This window comes from Microcebus murinus, chromosome 16 (assembly GCF_040939455.1).
Source record: "Microcebus murinus isolate Inina chromosome 16, M.murinus_Inina_mat1.0, whole genome shotgun sequence".
In the NCBI taxonomy this organism is placed as follows: domain Eukaryota; kingdom Metazoa; phylum Chordata; class Mammalia; order Primates; family Cheirogaleidae; genus Microcebus; species Microcebus murinus.
In genome coordinates, this window is record NC_134119.1 from 39,412,825 (window position 1) to 39,436,618 (window position 23,794).

The window sequence follows — 23,794 nt, forward strand, 5'->3', positions numbered from 1 at the left end:
GAACTTCTGACCTCCAGCGATCCCCTCGCCTTGGCCTCCCAGAGTGCTAGGATTACAGGTGTGAGCCACCGCTCCAGGCCTACAAAACCTTTGTTTTGGACATGTGAAGACTGAGATGTCACTAGAAATCTAACTGGTGAATTGTCAAGGAAGCAGTTGGGTGTATAAGTTCAGGAGTGAATTGGAACTAGAGAGATGAATTTGGGAACTGTGGAGTATAGTTGGTTAAGCCACTAAACTGGTTGCAATCAACTAGGGGACAAATGTAGATAGAGGTCCAAGGACCAAGCCCAGGGACCAAGCCCATGTTTAAGGATTTAAAAAAGGAGAAGAACCCAGCACAAGCGGTGGAGAAAGCAGTCAGGGAGCTAGAAGGAAAGCCAGGAGCTTCCAAGGCCAAGTGGGTAAAGTGCATGTGCCAGATCCTTAGAGAAGCTGAGTGAGATGAGGACAAAGGACGCATCGCTGGCTTTGTCACGTGAAGGTCCACAGTTTCACTGGAGTGTTGGGATGAAAGCTTCTGGAATGGGCTCAAAAGGGAAAAGGGAGAGGAGTGGAGATGATGAGTCCAGACAAGTCTTTAGAGAAGTGTAACTGAAAAGGGGAACGGAGGAGCGGGACGGTATCTGGACACGGCGTGGGGTCAAGAGGGAGGGCTGCTACAGCCGCAGATATTCGGAAGTGCCCTGTGGTGGGACGTCCCACTATCATTGCTGTTATAAATAGTGCTGATGAATGAAGGCCCGCCCCATCAGGGTCTTGTTTTTGAAAAGAAATGTCCTTGTTCTGGGTGTGTATTTTGTCAACATGACATCCTGCTGATCATGTGTTTGTTCAACATTTCTGTTTTGTTGAAAGGTAGAAGGCTCTGACATTGCTCACTCAGGTGTCCCCAGCATTTCAGATCCTGCAAAGAACCCCTGAGGCTGCTTGGCTCAATTCCCGCCCTGACCAACCCCCTTGGCCCCAGCCCCATGGGTCCCCCTCCTGGAGTGGTGTAGCCACACCAAAAGTTCCAGAAGGGCAGAGGCTGTGTTAGGGCCATCAAATCCTTCCTTCCCTAGAACACCTGCCCGCCCGCCTCTTGGAGCTCCTGGGGAGAGGAATGGTCCCCACGAGTCCCTAACGACCGCTCCAGTGAGCAAGACCTTCATGAGTCAGGGTGCCCGCTGGGACCCTGCTTCTTACGCCGCAGGAGAGCTGTGGGCCAGCTGGGCCTGCCCCGAGGACTGGGCCAGGGCCCTGTAGGGGCCAACAGGAAAAGGCCTGAAGGGCCAAGTGCTTAGCAGTCAAAGACCAAGGCAGCCAGACTCAGCCAGACACTAGGCTCCTGGTTCCTCTGAAACATCTGCAGGTCTTGGGCAATGGGGGGCTCTCAGCCACCATGGCCGAGGTCTGTGGGACCTCATCGTCGCCCCAGATTATCTTTACCAGGCCTGCACAGGCCTCAGTGATCATATCTTCTTACAACAGGCCCCTACACACGCACACACACACATACTCAGAAATGTACTGATACACACCAATATGGACACAGACACACCACGGCATACCTATATACAAACAATGTGGTTTGTGTGTAGGTATGTCACACTCCACATGCTGAGAAGCGCAATGATGCACCCAGCCACTGTGCACATACCCTGGCATAAAAGTACAGACGTGGCCACGCTGACACACACAGCAGCCTTCTATACAAACTCACACACCGACACACATACCTGCCGTACGGAGCCGCGCTGACACACCGGACAGACACACTGAAGCACGTCTACGCACACGACACTTGCACACATGCACCGCACACCACACACACCCTGGCCTGCACAGTCACACACATTCTAACAAGCCCCAAGGTCTCCAGGGCTCTCCTGGGGCTGTTGCCCACCCCTTCCACTCCACCCCTCAGGGGAGATGACGTCCCGGAGGGAACAGAGATCTCCGGTCCTATCTTAAGCGCTGCTGGATCCCGAGTGACGTCAGCCAGTCAGTCCCCTCGCTGCTGCCGGGAGCTGCGAGCTCTGTGCTGGGGCCAGGCCGGCACCAGGCACCGACACTTCGACACTTCGGCCCTTGTTGGGAAAACAGAGAGAGGCTCTCTTGTCCGCTGCCTGTCTTCAGCAACCACTGCTGGTTCTCCCAGAGGCTTCTCAGGCCGTGCAGGTAGGTAACAGCCAGGGAGGGCAGGGCCTGGCAGCAGGCCATCGGGGACAGCCCAGGAGAGCGTGTGCAGTGTGCTGGGCTGTCTGCAGGAGCGCAGGCCGACGGTATCCGCTGGAGCCAGGTTGAACGCCCTATTCGGCAGTTCTGCAGCTTGCTGTCTTCGGGCTTGCAGGGGGGGATCCCTTCCCGTACCCTTCACTTTCTCAGTTCCCAAGGAAGCCATGTGGGGGTGCATCTAGGAACCCCCTTGTAAAGATGGGCAGTCTCTAGCCAAAGAGGCTGGGCTGCAGCCCACACCCCACAGTGGGCCAAGCCTGTGGTCTTGGGATGCACAGTGCCCAGCAGCCCCTGCGAGCAACTGGGCTCTCAGGTGAGATCTCTGCTCTTGGCCTTGGCCTTCCAAGCAAGAGTGAGGCTTTGGGACCTCAAATACTCTGAGCCAGGGTCTGGGCACCCTGGCCTCCTCCACTGGAGTTGGGGGCAGTGGGCAGGGAAGACACTGTGCTCCTGGCTGCCTAGAACAGCGGGTCACACCCTCTGCTGTTGACCAGTCTTGGGCCACACTGTGGCTCTGGCCCGAGGCCCCCAGGTCAGCTTCCATTCCTTGCGGCAAGGAGATAATAGCCAACACGGAGCCCAGCTGGGACTGTTCACGGTAATTCAGGATTGCCAGCATGCCGGTATGGAAGTCTGGGGAGCCTAGCCTGCCCCTCCCATATTGTGTGGCCCTAGGAAAGTCCTTTGCTAGGCCTCGGGCTCCCCCCTGTGAAGTGAGGGGAAGGGTTCAGATGTTATGCCCTGCAAGGGGCCTTCCAGCCTTGGCCATGCTGGATTCCTGGAGCTGCCCCAGCTCACAGGGGTCTTGCTGCCCTGGATGTCCCCAATTCTGGAAAAGACTCAGCCTGGCAGGGGCCACGCCCCTCCAGCCCTCCAGATATGTTTGGTTAAAGAGGTTGGGTCCAGGAGCTGTCACTCCTTGTCCCATCAGGTGCAGGGGTTGGGAGGACTGAGAGGACAGTGGTGCCTGAAGTCCCGGAGGGGTGACATTGACCCACCAACACCAGCTCTCTCATGCCTGCTGTTCCCTGTGCCCCCAGAGAGCCCACCTGATCACTGCCACAGAATGGACTCCAGCCTGGCCGGGGCTCCCAGTCCACAGGTGAGTGGCTCTTGGTCCCCCACTCATCACCAGGGGGCTCCACTTCCTCCCAAGGCTGAGGATCTGTAGAGACACCAGCGAGCCCCACGGGCTGTCCCAGACCAGGACTGGGGGCCAATGGGGGCCACCGTGAGCACACAGGATTGGGCCTCTTGCAGGGTATAGAAAGAAGAGATGTAAGCAAGGGCTTCAAGAAATAGATGGCGCCAGGCACGGTGGCTCACGCCTATAATCCTCGCACTATGGGAGGCTGAGGTGGGCGGACCACTCAAGGTCAGGAGTTCGAAACCAGCCTGAGCAAGAGCGAGACACCGTCTCTACTATAAATAGAAAGAAGTTAATTGGCCAACTAAAAACATATATAGAAAAAAATTAGCCAGGCATGGTGGCACATGCCTGTAGTCCCAGCTACTCGGGAGGCTGAGGCAGGAGGATCGCTTGAGCCCAGGAGTTTGAGGTTGCTGTGAGCTAGGCTGGTGCCATGGCACTCTAGCCAGGACAACAGAGTGAGACTCTGTCTAAAAAAGAAAAAGAAAAGAAATAGATGGGCTTCTTTCTTTGAGGAACCAAGATGTTCTTTCTTACTTGTTAGGATCTAGATTAAAGGATAATCTCATCAAATTAGAAACAACTTTAAAAAATAGAGTAACAAATATTTTATTCACATATAGACAGTTTGCACTGTGAAAACAATGTTACATTAAAAAGAATCTGAATATTTTGAAATTATATGGTTGGTAAAAAAAAAAAAAAAAATCCATGGTGTAGAAAAGCCATGGGCTTGGTGGTGAGGACAGCTGGCCTAATCCCAGCTCGGTTGCCTGTGAGACCTTGGACAACTCTCTGGGCCTGTGTCCTCACCTGTACAATTGGCACAGCAGCCAGCAGCCTCCCAAGGCTGTTGTGCAAAGCAGGTAAGGTGGTGGGGGGAAGTTGGGGGGTAAGGGGGCTGGGTAGGTGGGTGGGTAGATGGGTGGAAAGGAACAAGGAAGGAAGGAGAAAAGAAGGAAGGAAGCCTAGCAGAGTTGTTGGAGAAGGAATCAGGGTCTGGGCAGCGGGAGGACAGAGGGCCCAGGGAGTAGGGTCTTGCTGATCTTAATCAACTCTTTGTTTACTGTCTTTAGCCCTCCAGGGCCAATGGGAACGTCCACCTGGGGCCTTCAGCCAACCCAAAGTGAGTTTGGGTCTCTCAGGGAACTTTCTTACCTGGCTTCCCTCTTACCTGGCTCCCTAGCCTGAGAACAGAATCCAAGTTCTCTGGTCTAGCATTCGAGACCCTCTGCCATCTGGGCCCAGGACAGTCCTCCAGCTTTACCTCCCACCAATTCCCCAGCTTTTGCCCTTGGTGAACCCGCTGCCTGCAGTGCCCCCCAAATGTCTGCATTATGAGCAACTCTCACCTTTAGGCCCTTCTCAGGGTTTTGGGGGTCAGATCCCTGTCTTCTCTGCAGGCTGTCTGGTTTTATCTGCACCTTGTCTGCTGTTAACTTGAATGTGAGCTCCCCTGGGGCAGGGGTGAGTCTTACAAGCCCTCTGTCAGCTGGAGGAACATGGTGTTCTTCAGGGGCAAGGGCATGTGGTTCCTGGAAGGCTCCTTGCATTTCCCAGATCTACAGATAAAAAGGGTTTGTTTTTGGGTGCCAGGGTTTGTTCTTGGGTGCCAGGTTTCCGGAGCTCGACAATGCTGATCAGAGTTTTCCCTCTTCCCCCAGTGCCAGGCCCACAGACTTCGACTTTCTCAAAGTCATTGGCAAAGGGAACTACGGGAAGGTGAATGACTTGAGGAGGGTGGGGGGCCCGGGTCTCCCTACTCTTCCTCTCCTGCCCCTGCCTGCCATGCGCCTGCAGATGGAAGCAGGGTCAGCAAGAGGCCCTATGCCATTGGGAAGTCCAAAGTCACCTTAAGGCCTTGCATTTGTGCTTCTGCTCAGGTCCTACTGGCCAAGCACAAGTCTGACGGGACGTTCTATGCAGTGAAGGTGCTGCAGAAAAAATCCATCTTAAAGAAGAAAGAGGTACCAGAGCTTAGGCACAGACATTTCCTCTCCTGCTTCTCCACCCCCAGCCTAGGGTGGCTTCCAAAGATGGGTCCCACCTCTGGGGGGTCCTTGACTCTGGGTACAGAGGTGGTCACAGTGGTGGGTGAGGGGAAGGGGATGCCCAGGAGGCTGACTCTTCTCAACGAAGGCAGGCTGAGCCACCTCGCCCACAGGGCCTTCAGGAAGACCTGTCCTGGCCTCTGCCTTCCCCCAGGACATACAGGGCCCTAAGTGGACCAGTCTTCTGCCCTCTGCAGGTGCCAGGCTCACCACTGGTGCAGTGTGGGCTCGTGTGCTATGCTCTCCAAAGGCCCTCCAAGCCAAGGCCATCCTGGCTTGCTTGATGCCTCTGTTGGCTTGAGTCCCTGTAACACCCAGCGTCGGTAATACGCCAGAGCAGGCCCGGAGAGAGGGCTGACTGTGAAGTCAGGGGACTCAGGAAAGACAGTGATTGATGTTAACAAGGACATCGTGGGTGTGGGAAAAGGAGGTCTTCCTGAGGAAGGCAGCCTTGCAGCTGGCCTTGAGGATAAGAGTCCAATGGTCTGAAAAGAGGGTGGGACGTCCAGGCAGGAGAAACAGCACGAGCAAAGGCATGAAAGTGTATCATGCCTGGCTTCTTTTCCCGCAGAGGTTTTCCTTGGGACTCATTTACGTCATCATCAAACATGCTTTGCTTTTCACCTGGGGGGCGGGGGCTCCAGGGACTGGAGCTGCACCCACATGGAGAGGCTGGGGGTGAGGGTGACCACACTGAGCCCTGAATATTAGGCAAGTAGCCCAGGCCTGGCTCTGAGGGCAATAGGGAACCATAATGGGTGTTTGAGCAGGGGCATGAGAAAGTCCTGGGCAGGACAACTCCCACCAGCAAGGCTGTGTGGGCTGTGCCAGGGTTTGGGGGCAGGGGGCTGTGACGTGGTCCCCGTCTGTGTGACTCCACAGCAGGGCCACATCATGGCAGAGCGCAATGTGCTTCTCAAGAACGTGCGGCACCCCTTCCTCGTGGGCCTGCGCTACTCCTTCCAGACGCCTGAGAAGCTCTACTTTGTGCTGGACTATGTCAACGGGGGAGAGGTGAGTGGGCCCGAAGGGAGGCTTCCCTGGGCCGGCTCTTGGCTGGGAGCTGTCCAAACCACATGCCCACTGTGTGAAAGTTCTGGAATGATCTCAGCTCATCCTTACAACACACACATTTTTTTTTTTGGAGACAGAGTCTCACTTTGTTGCCCAGGCTAGAGTGAGTGCCGTGGCATCAGCCTAGCTCACAGCAACCTCAAACTTCTGGGCTCAAGCAATCCTTCTGTCTCAGCCTCTGAGTAGCTGGGACTACAGGCATGCACCACCATGCCCGGCTAATTTTTTCTATATATATTAGTTGGCCAATTAATTTCTTTCTGTTTATAGTAGAGACGGGGTCTCGCTCTTGCTCAGGCTGGTTTTGAACTCCTGACCTCGAGCAATCAGCCCACCTCAGCCTCCCAGAGGGCTAGGATTACAGGTGTGAGCCACCGCGCCCGGCCAACAGACACATTTTGTAGCTGAAGAAACGGAGGCTTAGGAAGTGAATCACTTGCTCAAGGCCACCCAGCCTGTACCTGGTGGATCCAGGACATGAATGCAGGTCTGTCGGGCTCCCATGGTACCTTCTTGGCTCCTTCACCCAAGCTGCCCATAGACTCCCTTTGACAGACCTGGGAAAGGTCAACACCAAGAGGTGCCCTGTGGTCAGGATGCCCAGTGCTCCCATTTATACCACAGGCCACAGGGACCTCTAACCTGGGCTCAGTTTGATGGCCATAATCATCTTACCGCCTGGATTGGAGGAAAAGCACATCTCTGAACCACCCAGGTTCAAATCTCAGCTCTGCCAATTACAAGCTACGAGACCTTGAGCAAGTCACCTAACCGTTCTGACCCCTGCCAGCTTCCTCTTACATGAGACTGGCATGATATTTGTCCCTTGAAGGTTGTTGTGAGGATTAAATGAACTAAGAGATATAAAAGGGCCTGACTGGGAGCCTGGAATACAGTAGGTGTTTAATTGATGCTAATTAATCTCTTCTCCTGCTGACACTTTGGGCACCCAGGACTGCTGTGTGGGGCGGGGCCAGCATGCTCTGTTTGGTAGGAATATATGGCAGCCCGGAGAGGGGCGGCGTGGCCAGCTGCACAGGGTGGGGTCCTGCCCTCACTCTAGGAGCTGGAGCCCCCAGATCTCCTCTCACACGCCTCGTCCCCTCCAGCTCTTCTTCCACCTGCAGCGGGAGCGCCGGTTCCTGGAGCCCCGGGCCCGCTTCTATGCTGCAGAGGTGGCCAGCGCCATCGGCTACCTGCACTCCCTCAACATCATTTACAGGTGAGGCACGTACCTGCGGCTCAGAGCCAAGCCCGGGTTCTTCTTGTTCTAACAGCCAGGGGTTGTACACACCCCTAAATCCTGATGGATCCCAGTGACCTTGGTCCTTTGTTTGGGCTGGAGTTGGGGGCTCCTCTTTCCTAGAGCCTGGTGCCCAGCCTCCCTGGGCTCTTCCTCTGCGTCTTGGGAGCCTCCACACATGGTCCTCCTGCCAGGACCCTGAGTCTCCAACTCTCCTCACGCTAAATGACTGAGACACCATAGGGCTCTTTTCTCTTATTTTCTGCAGGGACTTGAAACCAGAGAACATTCTCTTGGACTGCCAGGTTGGTGTGTGTATGGACACGGCTGCACATGTGTGCTGACCATGAGTCTGTGCTCTTGGGTGTATGTGCATTGTACATGCATGCATCTGGGTAGAGGATACATTCAAGTACGTGTGTGCATGAGTGTCCATGCACGTGTACACACATGTGTATGAGCATTGTGTGCACATGAGACTGTGGATGTGCATGTGCATGTGCAGACATGTGCACGCGAGGTCTGTGTGGGGCAGGCAGAGCCAGGTGGAGGCTGGTGGATTTCATCTTAGACTGCGTCCCCTGGAAACAGACCCCGAGATGGCGAGGTGAGAGCAGAAGGTTAATTGGGGAACAATCTCAAGAGATAAAATACCTTTAAAGGGGGTGAAGAAAACAGAATTGGGTAGAGGAGTAAGCTCACGTGCATCGTGGTTGCAAGTGAGGCCTCATCATCTCCCTGGGGTGGAAAGGGCCTGCGCTGGGATGGCTCCTTAGGACTGTCCCACACTGAGGCAAAGAGTCTGGGCCTCCGTGCCCCTATGTCGACCAGTCACTGGATGTGGATTGCCCCTGGGGAGAGGGGACGACTTTGGGTGCAGGCAGCGTCCTCATAGCAGGGGATGGGCATGGCAGCTTCAGAAGAGCAGATTCGTGCAGAACCTGGGAGTATCCATTCACTCCACCTTCCCGCCCGGCTGCCACAGGGTGTGGCTGCTTTCTGAGTCCCCAGCCCTCTGTTAAGGGGGTGCTGTCCAGCAAGGACATGCTGGAGCTGCCGCTGTTGCAGGGGTGGGTCTCAGACCATGATGAGCTGGGAGCAGACAGTGAAGTGCTGTGTTCTCTGTGCTGCCCGGGAGCCCTGGGTCTGAGCGGAGCCTCCGCCCTGTGCCCGGGCATCAGGTCCTCCTGCTGCTGCCCTGGGGTGTGGCGTCTGGTCTTTAGGGTTAGGCCTGGCCACACCCTTGGATTAGACCATGCTCCTGTCCCTACCCACCCTCATCCTCAGGGACACGTGGTGCTGACGGACTTCGGCCTCTGCAAGGAAGGTGTCGAGCCCGAGGAGACCACGTCCACGTTCTGTGGCACCCCTGAGGTTGGTGTAAAAACCCCAGGAGAGGGCAGGTCAGAGTGGCTGGGACCACCGGTCCTGATTACAGCCAACAGGTCACAGCTGAGGGGACTCACTCTTTTGATTTGAGTGCTTCCCCCAAGCTGACTCTATATGAAGCCTTGGTTTCCTCATCTGTGTAATAATAAGGACACCAGCCCAAGGGCTGCCAAGACCGGGCCAGCTAGCTGCCAGTGAAGCTCCACAGCAATTCTGTTGTCCAATGGAAACAGAAACGAGAGCTACATACACAATTTAAAATGTTTCAGCAGCCACATTTAAAAACTAAAAAGGCCAGGTATGGTGGCTCGTGCCCGTAATCCCAGCACTTCTGGAGGGCTAGGTAGGAGGATCACGTGAGGTTAGGAGTTTGAGACCAGCCTGGGCAACATAGCAAGACCCTGACTCTAAAACAAATTTAAAAATTAGCCAGGCATGGTGGCACACACCCTGTAGTTCCAGCTACTCGGGAGGCTGAGGTGGGAGGATGGCTTAAGCCCAGGCGTTCAAGGCTGTACTCTAGCCTGGGTGACAGAGTAAGACCCCATCTCTAAAAAAATAAATAAATGAAAAGTAAAACATAACTGTTGAAATTCATTTTAATGATATATTTTATTTAATCCAAAATATTCTCATTTCAACATACAATCCTATACAATTGTTGAAATATTTTATTGTTTTTTTACTAACTCTTTGAAATCTGGGATGAATTTTATACTTACAGCCCATCTCAATGTGGACAGTCACATTTTAAGTGTTAGATAGCCGTGTGGGGCTAGTGGGTGAAGTTCATGTGCAGTAGAAGGGGGTGGCCTGAGAGTTAAGATCAGGGTTTGCAAGTGCAAAACACAGGTCCACCTTCTTTTTTTCAGAGGCTGGAGGGTTAAAATTTGCAGGTCTCAGCTGTAATTCACATGTCTGTCTGTCCTGCCAAGGCCTCCCTGTATCCCTGGAGTTAAAACCTTTCCTTGAACTCCCACCAGTCTTGGACTTTGGACCTGAAGGGGTCCCCCAGTGGCTTGGACAGACGTCAGGGTGGGGGTTGGAGGGCTGAGGCTGCAGACTGGGAAGCTCCTCCCCACCTGGCACGGGACAGGCCTTCAGCTGCTCTGTTTGTCTCCGTATGCTTGGAAAACGGGGTCTTGGATCTGACGGGCTCCTCCATTTGGTTCTTAGGTAGCCAGTGGGCCCTAGAATGACCTCTGAGCAGGAGCCAGTGTCTGTGCTTGTATATGGGGGGTGTTTGCTGGACAAAGCTGGCCCCCCATTGCCTGACAGCCCAGCCATCCCTTTCCTAGATGCTGCTAGGGGTGGGGAGCAGGTGATGTGGAACCCAGGCTTGTGTAGGAGACATGCGGCCCCAACACACCACCTTTTTCATGGCTCAGCTCTGCTGTGGTGCCTGGGAGCACAGACAAGGGTGCTCCCATCGTCCGAGGGCCTCTACCTGTATGAGCACATAATTCTGCATCCCCATTTCATGGCTGAGGAAACCAAGGTTCTGGGAGGTTAAATGACCTGCCGGAGACCACACACCAACAAGGCTCAGGGCTGTGTGTCTCCGCCCTTCCCCAGACCCACGCAGTCTCTCAGGGTGGCTTTGCCTGTGGCTGAGGCCCCTCTCCCAAGGGTAGAGACACCAGGGGAAGAGGGCATCAAGTCCTTTTTTGGCAGGAATCAAAGCTCTGCCTCAGTTCTCTCCTGGTGCAAGGCATGGACACAGGGCATGCATTCATCTGTCAGTATGTCACCTCCTCTTTCCTGACCCTGTCCTCTGTCACTAAGGTTTCCAGCACAAGTACGAGCCACATTTACTTACACTTTGTCCACCAGCGTCCCCCCTGCTCTGTGAGTACTCCCGGGGCTTTTCTGCTCCCAGGACACTGAGAGCCCATCGGACGCTTTGTGCAATCAGAAAAAGGGCCCTGCTCTGGGCAGACTAGTTAGAAAAAGCACCCCTCTAAACAAAAATAAAGTTGCCAAATAGACCTCTGAACTGAGGTTATGGCTTGGCGAGTGGATCATAGTCAGGCTTGCAGGCCCCTTTACCCCTTGGCTGTCCTTTTGTGTGGCTCACAACACGTACGATGGTACAGGGCAGTCCTGCCTGACCTCGTCCACATCCCCAACACATGGCAGACGGCCTGCACAAATGGATGCTGAGCGAACACGTGCAGAGCCACGGGGCTATCACAGCAGGGTCAGCCCTCCCCGAGCTTCCTCCCAGTGCCTCGTTTACAGATGCGGCAAATGAGGCAGAACAACTTGTTTCATGCAAGTGCGTTTCCTTCCTACAGTACTTGGCTCCAGAAGTGCTCCGCAAAGAGCCGTACGACCGGGCGGTGGACTGGTGGTGCCTGGGGGCAGTCCTCTACGAGATGCTACACGGCCTGGTGAGTGGCGCGTAGCCGTCTGCGAGGGACACCTGGCTCTGGGGTGAGCTAGGGGTGGGTCTCTCCCACATGTGGTCTACGCGGCTCTGCTCGGGGAACTGAACAAGCCATCTCTTCCTTCCAGGCCAAAAGAGAAGATGCCAAAGTGATATGAGGATTATAATATACTTTTTCAATAATGTTAGTTTAGCACTTTACAGTTTACATCACACTTTCTCACCTTGGGTGCCTCAAAATAGCCTTTGGAGGTTGACACTGCTGGAAATGGAGTTAGTTTTAGTTTACTGAGAGGGAAACTGAGGCCAAGAGAGGTCACGTCCCAACAAATTGTGGAACCAACCCCCAGGCCACACTGCCGTACTCTGGGTGGTTTCGCCCATGTAGCCTGGTGCCTATGAAGGAGCAGGCTGGGGGGAGGTGGGAGGAGGACCAGCTGGCAGAGGAGTGGCAGGAAGAGCAGCGAGAAAGAGAAGTGGACCCTGAACACGGTTGGGGCCTGGCTCTCTTCCCAGCCGTGTGCACGTAGTTGCTCTGAGCCTTGTCTTCCCATGTGAAAAATCCCAGCCTTTCTTCGAAGACGGTTATGAGGCTGGGATGAAATGATGAAGGTGAGAGTGCAAACTTGGCCAGGTGTGAAGTTGCTGCACAAGTTGGATTAAGAGAGATGGGCCAACATCGCTCTGCATGTTCATTATTAGAGAGAGAGATTGGCCAGGGGATGCTCCCAGAAGTCCACAGCCTCACACTGTGGTGGGGAGAGACTTCTGGCCTTCCCAGCAACCCTCTTCACCACTGTGCTGAGCCTGAAGGTCCTGTCTCTCTCGTCCACCTCGTGAGCCACGGCACAAGACACAGGGCTGGCAGCATCCTCCCAGCTGCCCAGCCTGCTCCCGGTCTCCCTGAGCCTGTGCCCGCTTTCGCATGCGTGATCCTCCAGCTGCTCTTTCTCTCTCACTCACCAGCCGCCCTTCTACAGCCAAGACGTGTCCCAGATGTATGAGAACATTCTGCACCAGCCACTACAGATCCCTGGGGGCCGGACAGTGGCCGCCTGCGACCTCCTGCAAGGCCTTCTCCACAAGGACCAGAGGCAGCGGCTGGGCTCCAAAGCAGACTTCGTAGGTGACCTGCCAGCGCGGCACTGGCCCCTCGTGCGGCTCTCAGTCTCCTGCAGAGGCAGCTCAGAAGCACCTTAACACGTGTCCTCCTGCCCTTTAAAACCAGGAGCTGCTAACTATTTTATCTGGAAATTCACTGCTGCTGCTAACTGACTACTTTCTTTAGTCCTCTTGGTCAATCAATATTTACTGAGCACCATGTGCAGGTTATAGAGCTTGGTGCTAGGGATTCAAGAGAATGGGTCTCTGTCCTTATTAAGTATAGGAGTGGGAGGATGACGAAAACAAACATTTATACCATTATCACAAAGTGTGACAAGTGGCAGGAAGGAAATGAACCATTAGCTGAGATAGACAATGATTGGAGGGGAACAAATTCACACCAGTGTGACCAGAGAGGTCCTCTCTGAGGAGGTGACAATAAAGCTGAAACTTGAAGGATAAAGGAGCCAGTCATGCATAGAGCTGGGCAAAGGCACCCCAGTCATAGGGCACATGCAAAAGTCCTGTGGCAGGAATGAGGAGCATGGTAAGCTTTAGGGGGTTTTGAGCAGGGGAGCAGCATGACCCAATGTAAGTTTTTAGAAGATTCCTGTGCAGAGAGTGGACTGGACTTGCTTTTTACAAATATCTGAGCACTTCTTCTTTGACAGATCCCAGGCTGGACACCTGGGATACAGAGATAAATAATTCATAGTCCGTTCCCTTAACAAATTCATTATATTTTTAAAGTACTTACAGTTATTTATTTATTTTTTTTTAAACACTCCCTCTTCACAGGGTCTTGGGGGGTCACATAGACCCGGCATTGCTTCTTGGTTCCGCCACTTGCCATCTAGGTGACCTTCCTTGGGCAAGTGACCTACCCTGGTCCCCACTTTGCTTAGAACTGTTAGTTTGGTCACAGTGCCACCTGGCCAGAGTTATGAGGGTGGGATGAGCCAGCATCACACGCCTGGTGCCTAGCAGGTGTTCAGGGGACGGTTGTTACTGCCGCTCCTCTTTTTTTTTTTTTTGAGACAGAGTCTCACTTTGTTGCCCAGGCTTGAGTGAGTGCCATGGCGTCAGCCTAGCTCACAGCAACCTCAAACTCCTGGGCTCAAGCAATCCTACTGCCTCAGCCTCCCAAGTAGCTGGGACTACAGGCATGTGCCACCATGGCCAGCTAATTTTTTCTATATAAGTTGGCCAATTAATTTATCTCTATTTATAGTAGAGACAGGGTCTCGCTCTTGCTCAGGCTGGTTTCGAACTCCTGACCTTGAGCAATCCGCCCACCTCGGCCTCCCAGAGTGCTAGGACTACAGGGCTACTTACAGTTATTTAAAGTAGTACTTTATTCAGCCTATATAGCCTAGAAGAAAAAAATAAAAAATTAAAGTAGTACTTTAAAAATAATCTAACATTAACACCTGTGAAAGTGAAGCAAAAAAAAAATCTTACATTCTTTACTCAACACAAGGTAATCTGGATTTTTAAAAAGAAGGCCACAGTACTCTTTTCCCCTAGAAGTTTGTTTTCTTTTCTAGCATCATAGTGTTCAGATGAATGGACTATGAGATGGGCTACCTGGGTTCACATTCCTCCTCTACCACTGTCTAGTTGCAGGACCTTGGGCATATTTCTTAATTTCTCTCTGTGAGCCTCAGTTTCCCCATCTATAATAATAGGAAGATTAAATGAATTAACATACACAAAGCACCTAGACCAGTGTCGAGCACACAGTAAGTGCTTGTTGAATGTCTGTCCCAAGAGCTCTACATGCCACATACTGTGAAGTGTGACATTTAGGGCATTAGCCTGCCTGTCCCTGGCCAGCTTAAAGAACAGGGGCTTCCTGCTGGGCGCCGTGGCTCCCACCTGTAATCCTAGCACTCTGGTAGGCTGAGGCGGGTGGATCGTTTGAGCTCAGGAGTTTGAGGCCAGCCTGAGCAAGAGTGAGATCCTGTCTCTATCAAATATAGAAAGAAGTTAATTGGACAGCTAAAATTATATAGAAAAAATTAGCCGGGCCATGGTGGTGCATGCTTGTAGTCCCAGCTACTTGGGAGGCTGAGGCAGGAAGATCACTTGAACCCAGGAGTTTGAGGTTGCTGTGAGCCAGGCTGACGCCATGGCACTCTAGCCCGGGCAACAGAGTGAGACTCTGTCTCAAAAAGAAAAAAAAAAAAGAACAGGGGATTCCATGGAGATAGGTCCCTTCCTTCCAAGTGGAAGTTTGCATCTTAAAAATCATGTATGACTTTTAAAATAAATTATATACATTCACATAGACCAAGATTCAAAGTGTATAAAAGAACATCTAGAAAAAAATCTCTCCAGCCACCCAGGTCCCTCGGTTCAGAGGCAAACAATGTTGCCAATTTCTAGGGAATTCTTCTGGAGATATTTTGGATCTGGCTTTTTTTTTTTTTTAAGTATATATTTAGGGGATACAAGTGCAATTTCATTACAGAGATGTACTGTGTAGTGGTAAAGTCTGGCCTTTATTTATTTTTATATTTTGTAGAGAGGGGGTCTTGCTATATTGCCCAGGCTGGTCTTGAACTCCTGGCCTCAAGTGTTCCTCCCCACTTCGGCCTCCCAAAGTGCTGGGATTACAGGCCAGAGCCACTGCACCCAGCGCTAGTTGGGCTTATAGTGTAGCCATCACCCAAATAGTGTACATTGTACTCATTCAGTAATTTCTTATCCCTCAAGCCCCTCCTACTCTTCCAAGTCTCCAATATCTATTATTCTATTCTCAGATCTGGCTTTTTAGCCAGCCCACTGCAGGGTCTGGTACAGGGAGTTGGGGAATCATTTTTTGGGAAACACAGATAGAGAGTAGGTCCTGCTACGATGAGAAGAAGTTGGTGCCAACATTGATTTTAATTCAGAAAGAAATGGTGAATCATGCCCATTCTTAAATTGTGAGTCTCTGGGAATCTACAGGTTTTCTTGGGGCTTTAACTTCTCAAACCTTCCTTAGTGAGTTGATTTGGTCGTCCATTTCTCTGGTTTGCATTCTGGAAGACTCAAGATGTACTGAGGCAGAATGAGGGGAGGGTCCCCAAGCACCCCTTGGGAGTTCCCCCTCCCCACCTAGAACAGGTTCCGCTGTCTTGCTCAGTGACATGCCTGCAAAACCTAGAACACTGTAGGAGCTCAGAGAAGGTGCACAGTAAATAGTTGTGGAATAAACAGATGCTATGGGGGAGAAGGGTTTGGGTTCTGGATTATGGGAGAGGCTTGGCCGTGGGATGATCTCCCGTCCCAGGAAACCAGCCAGAACTGCAAGTTACTTCCCAGTGGACAGCCGGTTACTGGTAGAGTTGGGGCTCTAGCGGATGTGCGGGTGGGGTGGAGCGCCTGTGGGGAGGGTACTTCTAACCAGCACCTTCTTCTTTCAGCTCGAGATAAAGAATCATGTATTCTTCAGCCCCATAAACTGGGACGACCTGTACCACAAGAGGCTAACTCCCCCCTTCAACCCAAATGTGGTAAGAGGTCCCCGCATTTCTAGATTCTGGGTGTCCAGGAGTGGTGGGAACTTGGTATATGGGCCAGCTTTCTTTATGCAGATGGGGAAACTGGGGGGCCAAGAGGCTCATGGATTTGTGCAAGGCCACGCAGTAAGCGTGAGGCATAACTGGCTCTAGCCCCCACAAGTCCTGTTGCTAGCTCAACTCTTGGGTGACAGCTGCCGCCCTTGATTGTCAGCACCAGTAACCCTCACCGCAGAGTTGTTCATGGGTTTTATTTTATTTTTTTATTTTTTGAGACAGAGTCTCACTCTGTTGCCCAGGCTAGAGTGCTGTGGCATCAGCCTAGCTCACAGCAAACTCAAACTCCTGGGCTCAAGCCATCTTCCTGCCGCAGCCTCCTGAGTAGCGGGGGCTACAGGCATGCGCCATCATGCCCTGCTAATTTTTTTTCTATATATATTTTTTGCTGTCCAAGTAATTTCTTCCTATTTTTAGTAGAGACAGGGTCTCGCTCTTGCTCAGAGCTGGTTTTGAACTCCTGACCTTGAGCGGGCCTCCCAGAGTACTAGGATTACAGGCATGAGCCACCGTGCCCAACCCATTCATGGGCTTTAAAGTGCTGTGTCATGTAGCACACCCAGACAGAGCCAAGCCCTACAGACATGTTTTATCTTTTTCTATTTGTAGACTTTTTCCTGATAACAAAGATAATATGTATTCCTTGTAGAACTTGTATAAAGCAGAGGAGTTTAAAGCAGCATCAGGGAAATGCTTATTATCTTACTACCCAAGATACTCACTACTAGTCTTTTTTCTATGTGTCTTTTTTTTCACATAGTTAGGTCATACTTTATAATACCTATCTGTGTTTGTGTGTATGTGTGTGTTTGTCTTCCCCCACTCATTTAAAAATTATTTATTTATTTGAATGACTGGGTCTTACTCTGTCACCCAGAGTGCAGTGGCACGATCATAGCTCACTGCAGCCTTGAACTCATGGGCTCAAGCGAGCCTCCCAAGTAATTGGGACTATAGGCGTGCACCACCGTGTCTGGCTTCCGTTTTTTTTTTTGTTTTTTTTTTGGCTAAAAACTGTTATCATTTCCATATGTCATATAAACCTTTATAAATATAGTTTTTAGTGGCTGCATAATATTTCAATCTTATGTTGGTAACATAATTTACTCAACCATGCTCCTAATTGTGAACTTTGGGCTGTTACCATTTTTTTTCTCTCTATCATAATGTGCTGACGAACATTTTTAAGTATATGTCTTTGCCCAGAGTTCTGGTCATTTCCTTAAGCTGGATTCCAGATGGGGAATTGCTAGGTCAGAGAATGTGAACGGTTTTAGGTTCCCAATTCAGGCTGCCTGTCCACTGTGCGGAAGGGAAAACCACGTGTTTCCCACCAGCGGCGCCTGCTGGAGAGCTCTCCTCTTTCTCGCCCTCTGCAGCATCATGTGTTGTTGTTATTGTTTTTTGTTTTGCAAATTTGGTAAGGGAAAAATGGCATCTCATTGTTTTCATTTATATTTCTTCGATTTATGGTGAAGGTGATTAGTTTTTTTTTGTTTGTTTGTTTGTTTTTTTGAGACAGAGTCTCACTCTGTTGCCCAGGCTAGAGTGAGTGCCGTGGTGTCAGCCTAGCTCACAGCAACCTCAAACTCCTGGGCTCAAGCAATCCTCCTGCCTCAGCCTCCCGAGTAGCTGGGACTACATGCATGCGCCACCATGCCTGGCTAATTTTTCTATATATTTTTAGTTGGCCAATTAATTTCTTTCTATTTTTAGTAGAGACAGGGTCTCGCTCAGGCTGGTTTTGAACTCCTGACCTTGAGCGATCCTCCTGCCTCGGCCTCCCAGAGTGCTAGGATTACAGGTGTGATCCACTACGCCTGGCCAGTTTTTAAATATTAATCAGCAGCAGCAGCATTGGAGGTGGACGTGTGAGGTTGTCTTGGCCACCTGTCAGGTGCAGTGTCCAGCGGTGTCCAGCCCCCTCCTCCCAAGTAGTCTGCACACCAAACACTGCCAGTGTGAATTCACTATTTATATTTTCATAAAACCCAGAAGTTCATGTTCATGAACGTTTACCTGTTCGTGAACATGTCTTTGAGCACCAGATTTGTGACAACAGTTGTCAGATAGGATACACTCAGTCCAGGCACCTGAAAAGGTTCTTTTTCTTGGGATTTTAAAGAGATACGTCAAGCATACACCCTGGAGGGAGCAATACACAGAACATCAGGCAGGGATGCGGTACAATGCAGCAGCACTCACATCTTAGAGTGAGGCATGCTGGGGTGGATTCCTGGTGCTCCCACCTACCGCTTGGGAGACCTGAAGTAAGTTTTTTTAGCATCATTTTCTTCACTTGTAAAAACACAACAAATACCTGCCTTGTCTAGGGCCATGCAACAAACAAGATCAGAGGCCATAGCCAAGATTCACAATCTGGTCTCAGAACCGTGAGCCTCTGGCTGGGACCACCGCGCCCTGTGGCCTTCTTGAGAAACTGGAACCATGGTCTGTTTGGTTCCACAGCCCAGGACGAAAGCATATTTGCAGACCCTTCCCTGGGTCACCTACTGACGTCATAAAACCTAGGTGGCAAAATCTCTATAGCCTATGCCTCCTCCAGAGAGAGACGGTATCGATTGGCTCTTGCTGTATAACAAGCCGCCTCAAGACTAAGCGGCTTAAAACAACAGTCTTTTATTTGGTTCAGATTCTCTATGGTGTTTTTAGTCTGGGCCAGGCCAGCTGGTCTCTGCAGAGCTCTCTCGTGCCTGTAGCCAGCTAGCAGGACAGCGGCTGCTGATGATCTAGAATGGCCTCACTCTGCGTCTGGGAGTTGGCAGGCAGCCAGGGCAACCGAGCTCTCCTTCACGAGGCCTCTCACACCGCAGCAGGCTCGTCTGGGCTCGTTCACATGGTGACTTCAGGGTTCCAAGTACGGCAAGAGAGAACCACTCCCAATGCGCATTTTTCAGGCCTCTGCTTGCGTCACATTTGGGAATGTCCCATTGACCCAAGCAAGTCACAGGGCTAACCAATAGTGAAGGGATGGAGAAACAGACCCCACCTCTGGATGGGACATGGAGAATCTGTGATCACTTTTGCAATCTCCCACACAGGTCTTCCTCCAAAGCTGCCCTGGGCACTCCCTGCCACATTGCCCTATGTTATCTTCTTCATAGGACCTAGCAACATTCTAAATTAGACATCTGTGTACTTGCTTATTATCAATATCAATCCTCCTATCTCCTTCAAAATATAATCTTCACGAGAGCAGGGAGTGCCAGGAACAGTGCCTGGCAGGCATTCAGTAGGTATATGTTGACTGGCTGACTAGTCTAAAGATTGGTGGGATTGGCCAGGTGTGGTGGCTCACGTCTGTAATCCTAGCACTCTGGGAGGCCAAGGCAGGAGGATCACTCAAGGTCAGGAGTTCAAAACCAGCCTGAGCAGGAGTGAGATCCCATCTCTACTAAAAATAGAAATTAATTGGCCAACTAAAATATATATAGAAAAAATTAGCCGGGCATGGTGGCACATGCCTGTAGTCCCAGCTACTCAGGAGGCTGAGGCAGGAGGATCTCTTGAGCCCAGGAGTTTGAGGTTGCTGTGAGCTAGGCTGACGCCACGGCACTCACTCCAGCATGGGCAACAAAGCGACACTCTGTCTCAAAAAAAAAAAAAAAAAAAAATTATAAAGATTGGTGGGAGTAAGCCACCAGGATGCCAGAACTCAACAACGTGAAATAAAATGATTAATGTCAGTACATGGGAAAGTGACAGCCAAGTATGGGTGACTAGGAAGCACTCAGAGGACAGGCCTGACATCCCTCTTTGAGGCTTTGTGCTCTTTTGGGAGCTCAGACCCCAGTGTTCCCTTCTCATCATTGGCTTCTATTGACAGGCAGGACCTGCTGACTTGAAAAACTTTGACCCAGAGTTCACCCAGGAAGCTGTGTCCAAGTCCATTGGCTGCACCCCTGACACTGTGGCCAGCAGCTCTGGGACCTCAAGTGCATTCCTGGGATTTTCGTATGCACAGGAGAATGACGGCCTCTTAGATGGCTAGAAGAGGAGCACTGTGAAACCACTGAGACCAGTGCAGAGTTACCTTCAGCTGCTAAAAACAGAGATGCAAAGTAACAATGACTTGAATGAGAAACAAGTTTATTTTTTTCCTATCACATGAAAGAATAGTGTTAGGCGGTCTAGGGCTAGTGTGACAGGGCATCAGACACTCTCAGGCAATGGCTTCCAATATTAGGGTTGCTGCATTATCACAAAATGGTTCCTGGAGCTCTAGCCACCAATTTTGTGTTCTGGGCAGCAAAAAAGGAGGAAGGGAAAAGAGCAAAATGGCACTTTTAAAAGCTATCCCAGATCCCCACCAATGACTTCTGCTTACATCTCCCTAACCACACACCCTTGCCTGGATTGGAGGCTGGGCTGTGTGGCTCATCAGTGGGGCACGTGACTACCCAGTGGACACTAAGAGAGAAAGGGAGATGTTGGATAGGCAACCAAGCACTCTTTACCAGAAGGGCTCCTAGTGTTTGGATTTTGATCCTAATGTGTAAAATGACAGAGATATAAACTAGCTTATAGGGTGTCAGCCAACATCTCCATATTGATGATGTCTTTCTTTGTGTGGGTAGTATTGAACATTTGTTTTGGGTTGGTTGCCTGGTATCTGAACCCCATCTTATATTCAGGGAGTACCCTATTTCATAAGCCTTCTTGAAGGGCAATAACTACCTCCACGTAGAGTAGCTAAAAATGCTAGATACTGACTTTCCCAGCCTCCCCTGAGCTAGGGCCAGGCATGTGGCCCAGGGATGCACCTGTGCCACCCTTTGACTCAGGGAAGGGACCAGGAGCTCTCTTTCATGTGTTAATTGTGGTGAGTACCCACAAAATTGAGTTTCTGGTATAAAAATAGCAACAATGCAAATTGTAGCAATTGGCACTTAGCTTCAGCAACAGCAGCAGTTTCCTCATCAGACCAGCAGTGCAGTGTCATTCCTGAAAGCCTCAAGTCTCACTCTCTAGCTTTCCCAATGATGTCAAGAGCTTTCTATGCTTTTAATACACTCCTTTTTTGCTTAATTGGCCCAAATCAGTTTTAGATCACCTGCCTAAGCTTGGCCAGTTTCTGTGTTAGACTTTTTAATGTCTGTTACCAATTTTCATCCAAACAACCCTAAGATAGAATTATTACTATCCCCTTTTTACCAATAAGAAACAGGGTCAGAGAAGTTCCTTGCCTGAAGGTTGCATAGCTAATAAGGGCCAGAGCTGGGACCTGGGGCCATATTTGACTCTTACATTGAACTTTTGTGCTGATCTATCCCCTCACTCTGGGTGTTAGTTAGGTCCAAGCAGAAAGACTGTCAGAATCTCTAATAAGAGCCAAAGCAAGAATTGGTTGGACCAAGCGAGGTGTGAGAAATGGGGTCTTGAAGAGGAGCCATTCAGCTGGATGCTGTTCATGGTCTGAGCCTGGCTATGAAGTTCATGCTGTACACTACCTTACATGGGAGCTCAGGCCTTGGACAGAGCTGGAGACTGCTGCAGACTTGGTGACCAGAGCTTCCTGGCCACCCATGGAGCTCCATATGTTGAAGATTAGTCATTTCTAAAGGTAATTCTGATTGGACAGAATGTGAGCATGTAACGCCTCATGAATTCAGGACACCCTGCACGTGTGGGATAGATCATACTTCCTTACTTCTGTGGTTTTTCACAAACCTGTGGTTCCTACTTCAGGGTGTCCTTATTAGCTTTTTGTTTTAGGGACAAGGGGAGGAACTTTCTTAGGATCAGTGTGTGCTGGTGATTTTGTTGCCTTTCTCTCTTAACTCAGTCCCACTCTTTCCCTTCCATTTTTGTCCACCTAGTCCCCTGCCCAAGCAATTATGGAGGACCAATCTGGGAGACCATGGCAAAAACACCAGTGACACTGACCTACTGGAGATCAAAGCTGGGTCAGGAAGAATTAATATTAAGCTTTGACGTGTGCTGAGAACTCTGAAAGAAACACTCTGATTTCCATCTTAATAGCACTTGTTAATTGACAAATGTGGAACAAGATGAGGGAGAGGTCAAAATCCCCCCAACTTCCCATAGCAAAAAGTGTAATTGTCAGACACATGCTAATACTGTCAAAAGTACACAAACAGCTATGGGTTGTGAAACATGTAATGGTTTTACATAAGGTGTAAAATCACAAATTTTTCACCAGGATAAAAATGCAAAACTAGGCTACTGAATTGATCCCGCTATACCTATGTTTATAGCACATTCCAAGTTTTATATGCATCATTTACAATACTCACAGTAAGCCAGCACTTAGAAATTATTAACCTCACTTTGCACATAGGAAACATTTGCTCAGAGAGATTAAGCAATTTGCCCAAGGTCACCCACTTGGTGAGGAACTGGGCATATTCAGGAACTGAACTTGGCACAGCTGAACTTGGTGGAGGTGAATGTGGTGGCAGCTGATTCTAAAACTCATGCTCTTCTACAGCCTCTAACAGTGGGAGAAGTGCTGTGGGCAGATGCTTTAGCAAATACTGATTGCACAACAGGCAGAAAATTCCCAAGACTTGTCCCAATCCTCAAGTGGAACAACCTACTCTCTCCAGTGGGAACACCTCCTTCTGTTTTTACCCTAAATACGGACTGTATTCACCCAATTTTGCACCAAAATACAGCATCTCCCAAAAGAGAATTCTCAGGCTGGACGCGGTGGCTTACGCCTGTAATCCTAGCACTCAGGGAGGCCGAGGCAGGCGGATCGCTCAAGGTCAGGAGTTTGAAACCAGCCTGAACAAGAGCGAGACCGTCTCTACTAAAAATAGAAACAAATCAGTTGGCCAACTAAAAATATATAGAAAAAATTAGCTGGGCATGGTGGCGTGTGCCTGTAGTCCCAGCTACTCGGGAGGCTGAGGCAGGAGGATTGCCTGAGCCCGGGAGTTTGAGGTTGCTGTGAGCTAGGCTGACCCCACAGCACAGCCCAGGCAACAGAGTGAGACTGTCTAAAAAAAAAAAGAGAATTCTCAATCACCCTCTTCTCCACTTTTTTAAATTTGGAGGGACAGTATTGTGAAAAGACAACAGCAATTGTGTGTGTACTTTAATATCCCAAACTCCTACTCTGTACTCTTTGAAGACAAACATAAATGTAAATCAAAACTGTCAGGCTCCTCCCCCTCTCCCACCCTCTCTTTTTTTTCTCTCTCCCTCGCTTCCTCCCTGAGCAAATAAATAAATAAGTGAACTGTCAAGTCTCCGCACTCATCGGTTTGAGTCTTCCAGGCTGCTGCAGCGTTGTACCCGAACCCACAGTCCTCAGGCCAGGCACAGAGCCCTCCCCTGGGGAGCAGCACGGCCTGTTTGTGGTTGCAGGCATCTGATTTTCCATTTCCAAGGCTATGGCAGGGCAACCTGTATGTGGTGATGGCTCTTTTGCACAAGCAGTTCCTTCTGATAGGAACGCCCTTGCCTTAATGAATACTTTTCTTTCAGATCTCTGCTCAACGGGGGCTCCTTTTTGACCAGCTCGGGCCCCGCACAACTCCGTAACAGAGCTTATGTTTTTACATTTTTGTAGGCTCTGGCTAGCCAAGGGCTAACTCCCCGCCTGAAGACGCCTAGAGGGCG

At 50.6% G+C, this 23,794-nt stretch overlaps 1 protein-coding gene across 1 annotated transcript; it reads left to right on the forward strand.

The window, feature by feature from the left end:
- The first annotated feature begins 1,662 nt into the window (after window positions 1-1,662).
- SGK2 (serum/glucocorticoid regulated kinase 2) lies at window positions 1,663-23,431 on the forward strand. Its single transcript, XM_076011133.1, has 13 exons — window positions 1,663-2,163; window positions 3,261-3,322; window positions 4,447-4,496; window positions 5,035-5,092; window positions 5,254-5,337; window positions 6,304-6,435; window positions 7,605-7,717; window positions 8,007-8,043; window positions 9,026-9,112; window positions 11,425-11,520; window positions 12,483-12,638; window positions 16,031-16,120; window positions 20,031-23,431. Exons 2-13 carry the CDS (start codon window positions 3,287-3,289, stop codon window positions 20,193-20,195), a joined length of 1,104 nt encoding a protein of 367 aa, XP_075867248.1. The 5' UTR covers window positions 1,663-2,163; window positions 3,261-3,286; the 3' UTR covers window positions 20,196-23,431.
- Window positions 23,432-23,794: the final 363 nt, after the last annotated feature.

Bases quoted from the DNA above. Each gene is read 5' to 3' on its own strand.
- SGK2 (XM_076011133.1), top strand. From the start codon at position 3,287: ATGGACTCCAGCCTGGCCGGGGCTCCCAGTCCACAG. The intron at 11,521-12,482 runs GTGAGTGGCGCG...CTCACTCACCAG, and splicing joins ACGAGATGCTACACGGCCTG to CCGCCCTTCTACAGCCAAGA. The intron at 12,639-16,030 runs GTAGGTGACCTG...TTCTTCTTTCAG, and splicing joins TGGGCTCCAAAGCAGACTTC to CTCGAGATAAAGAATCATGT.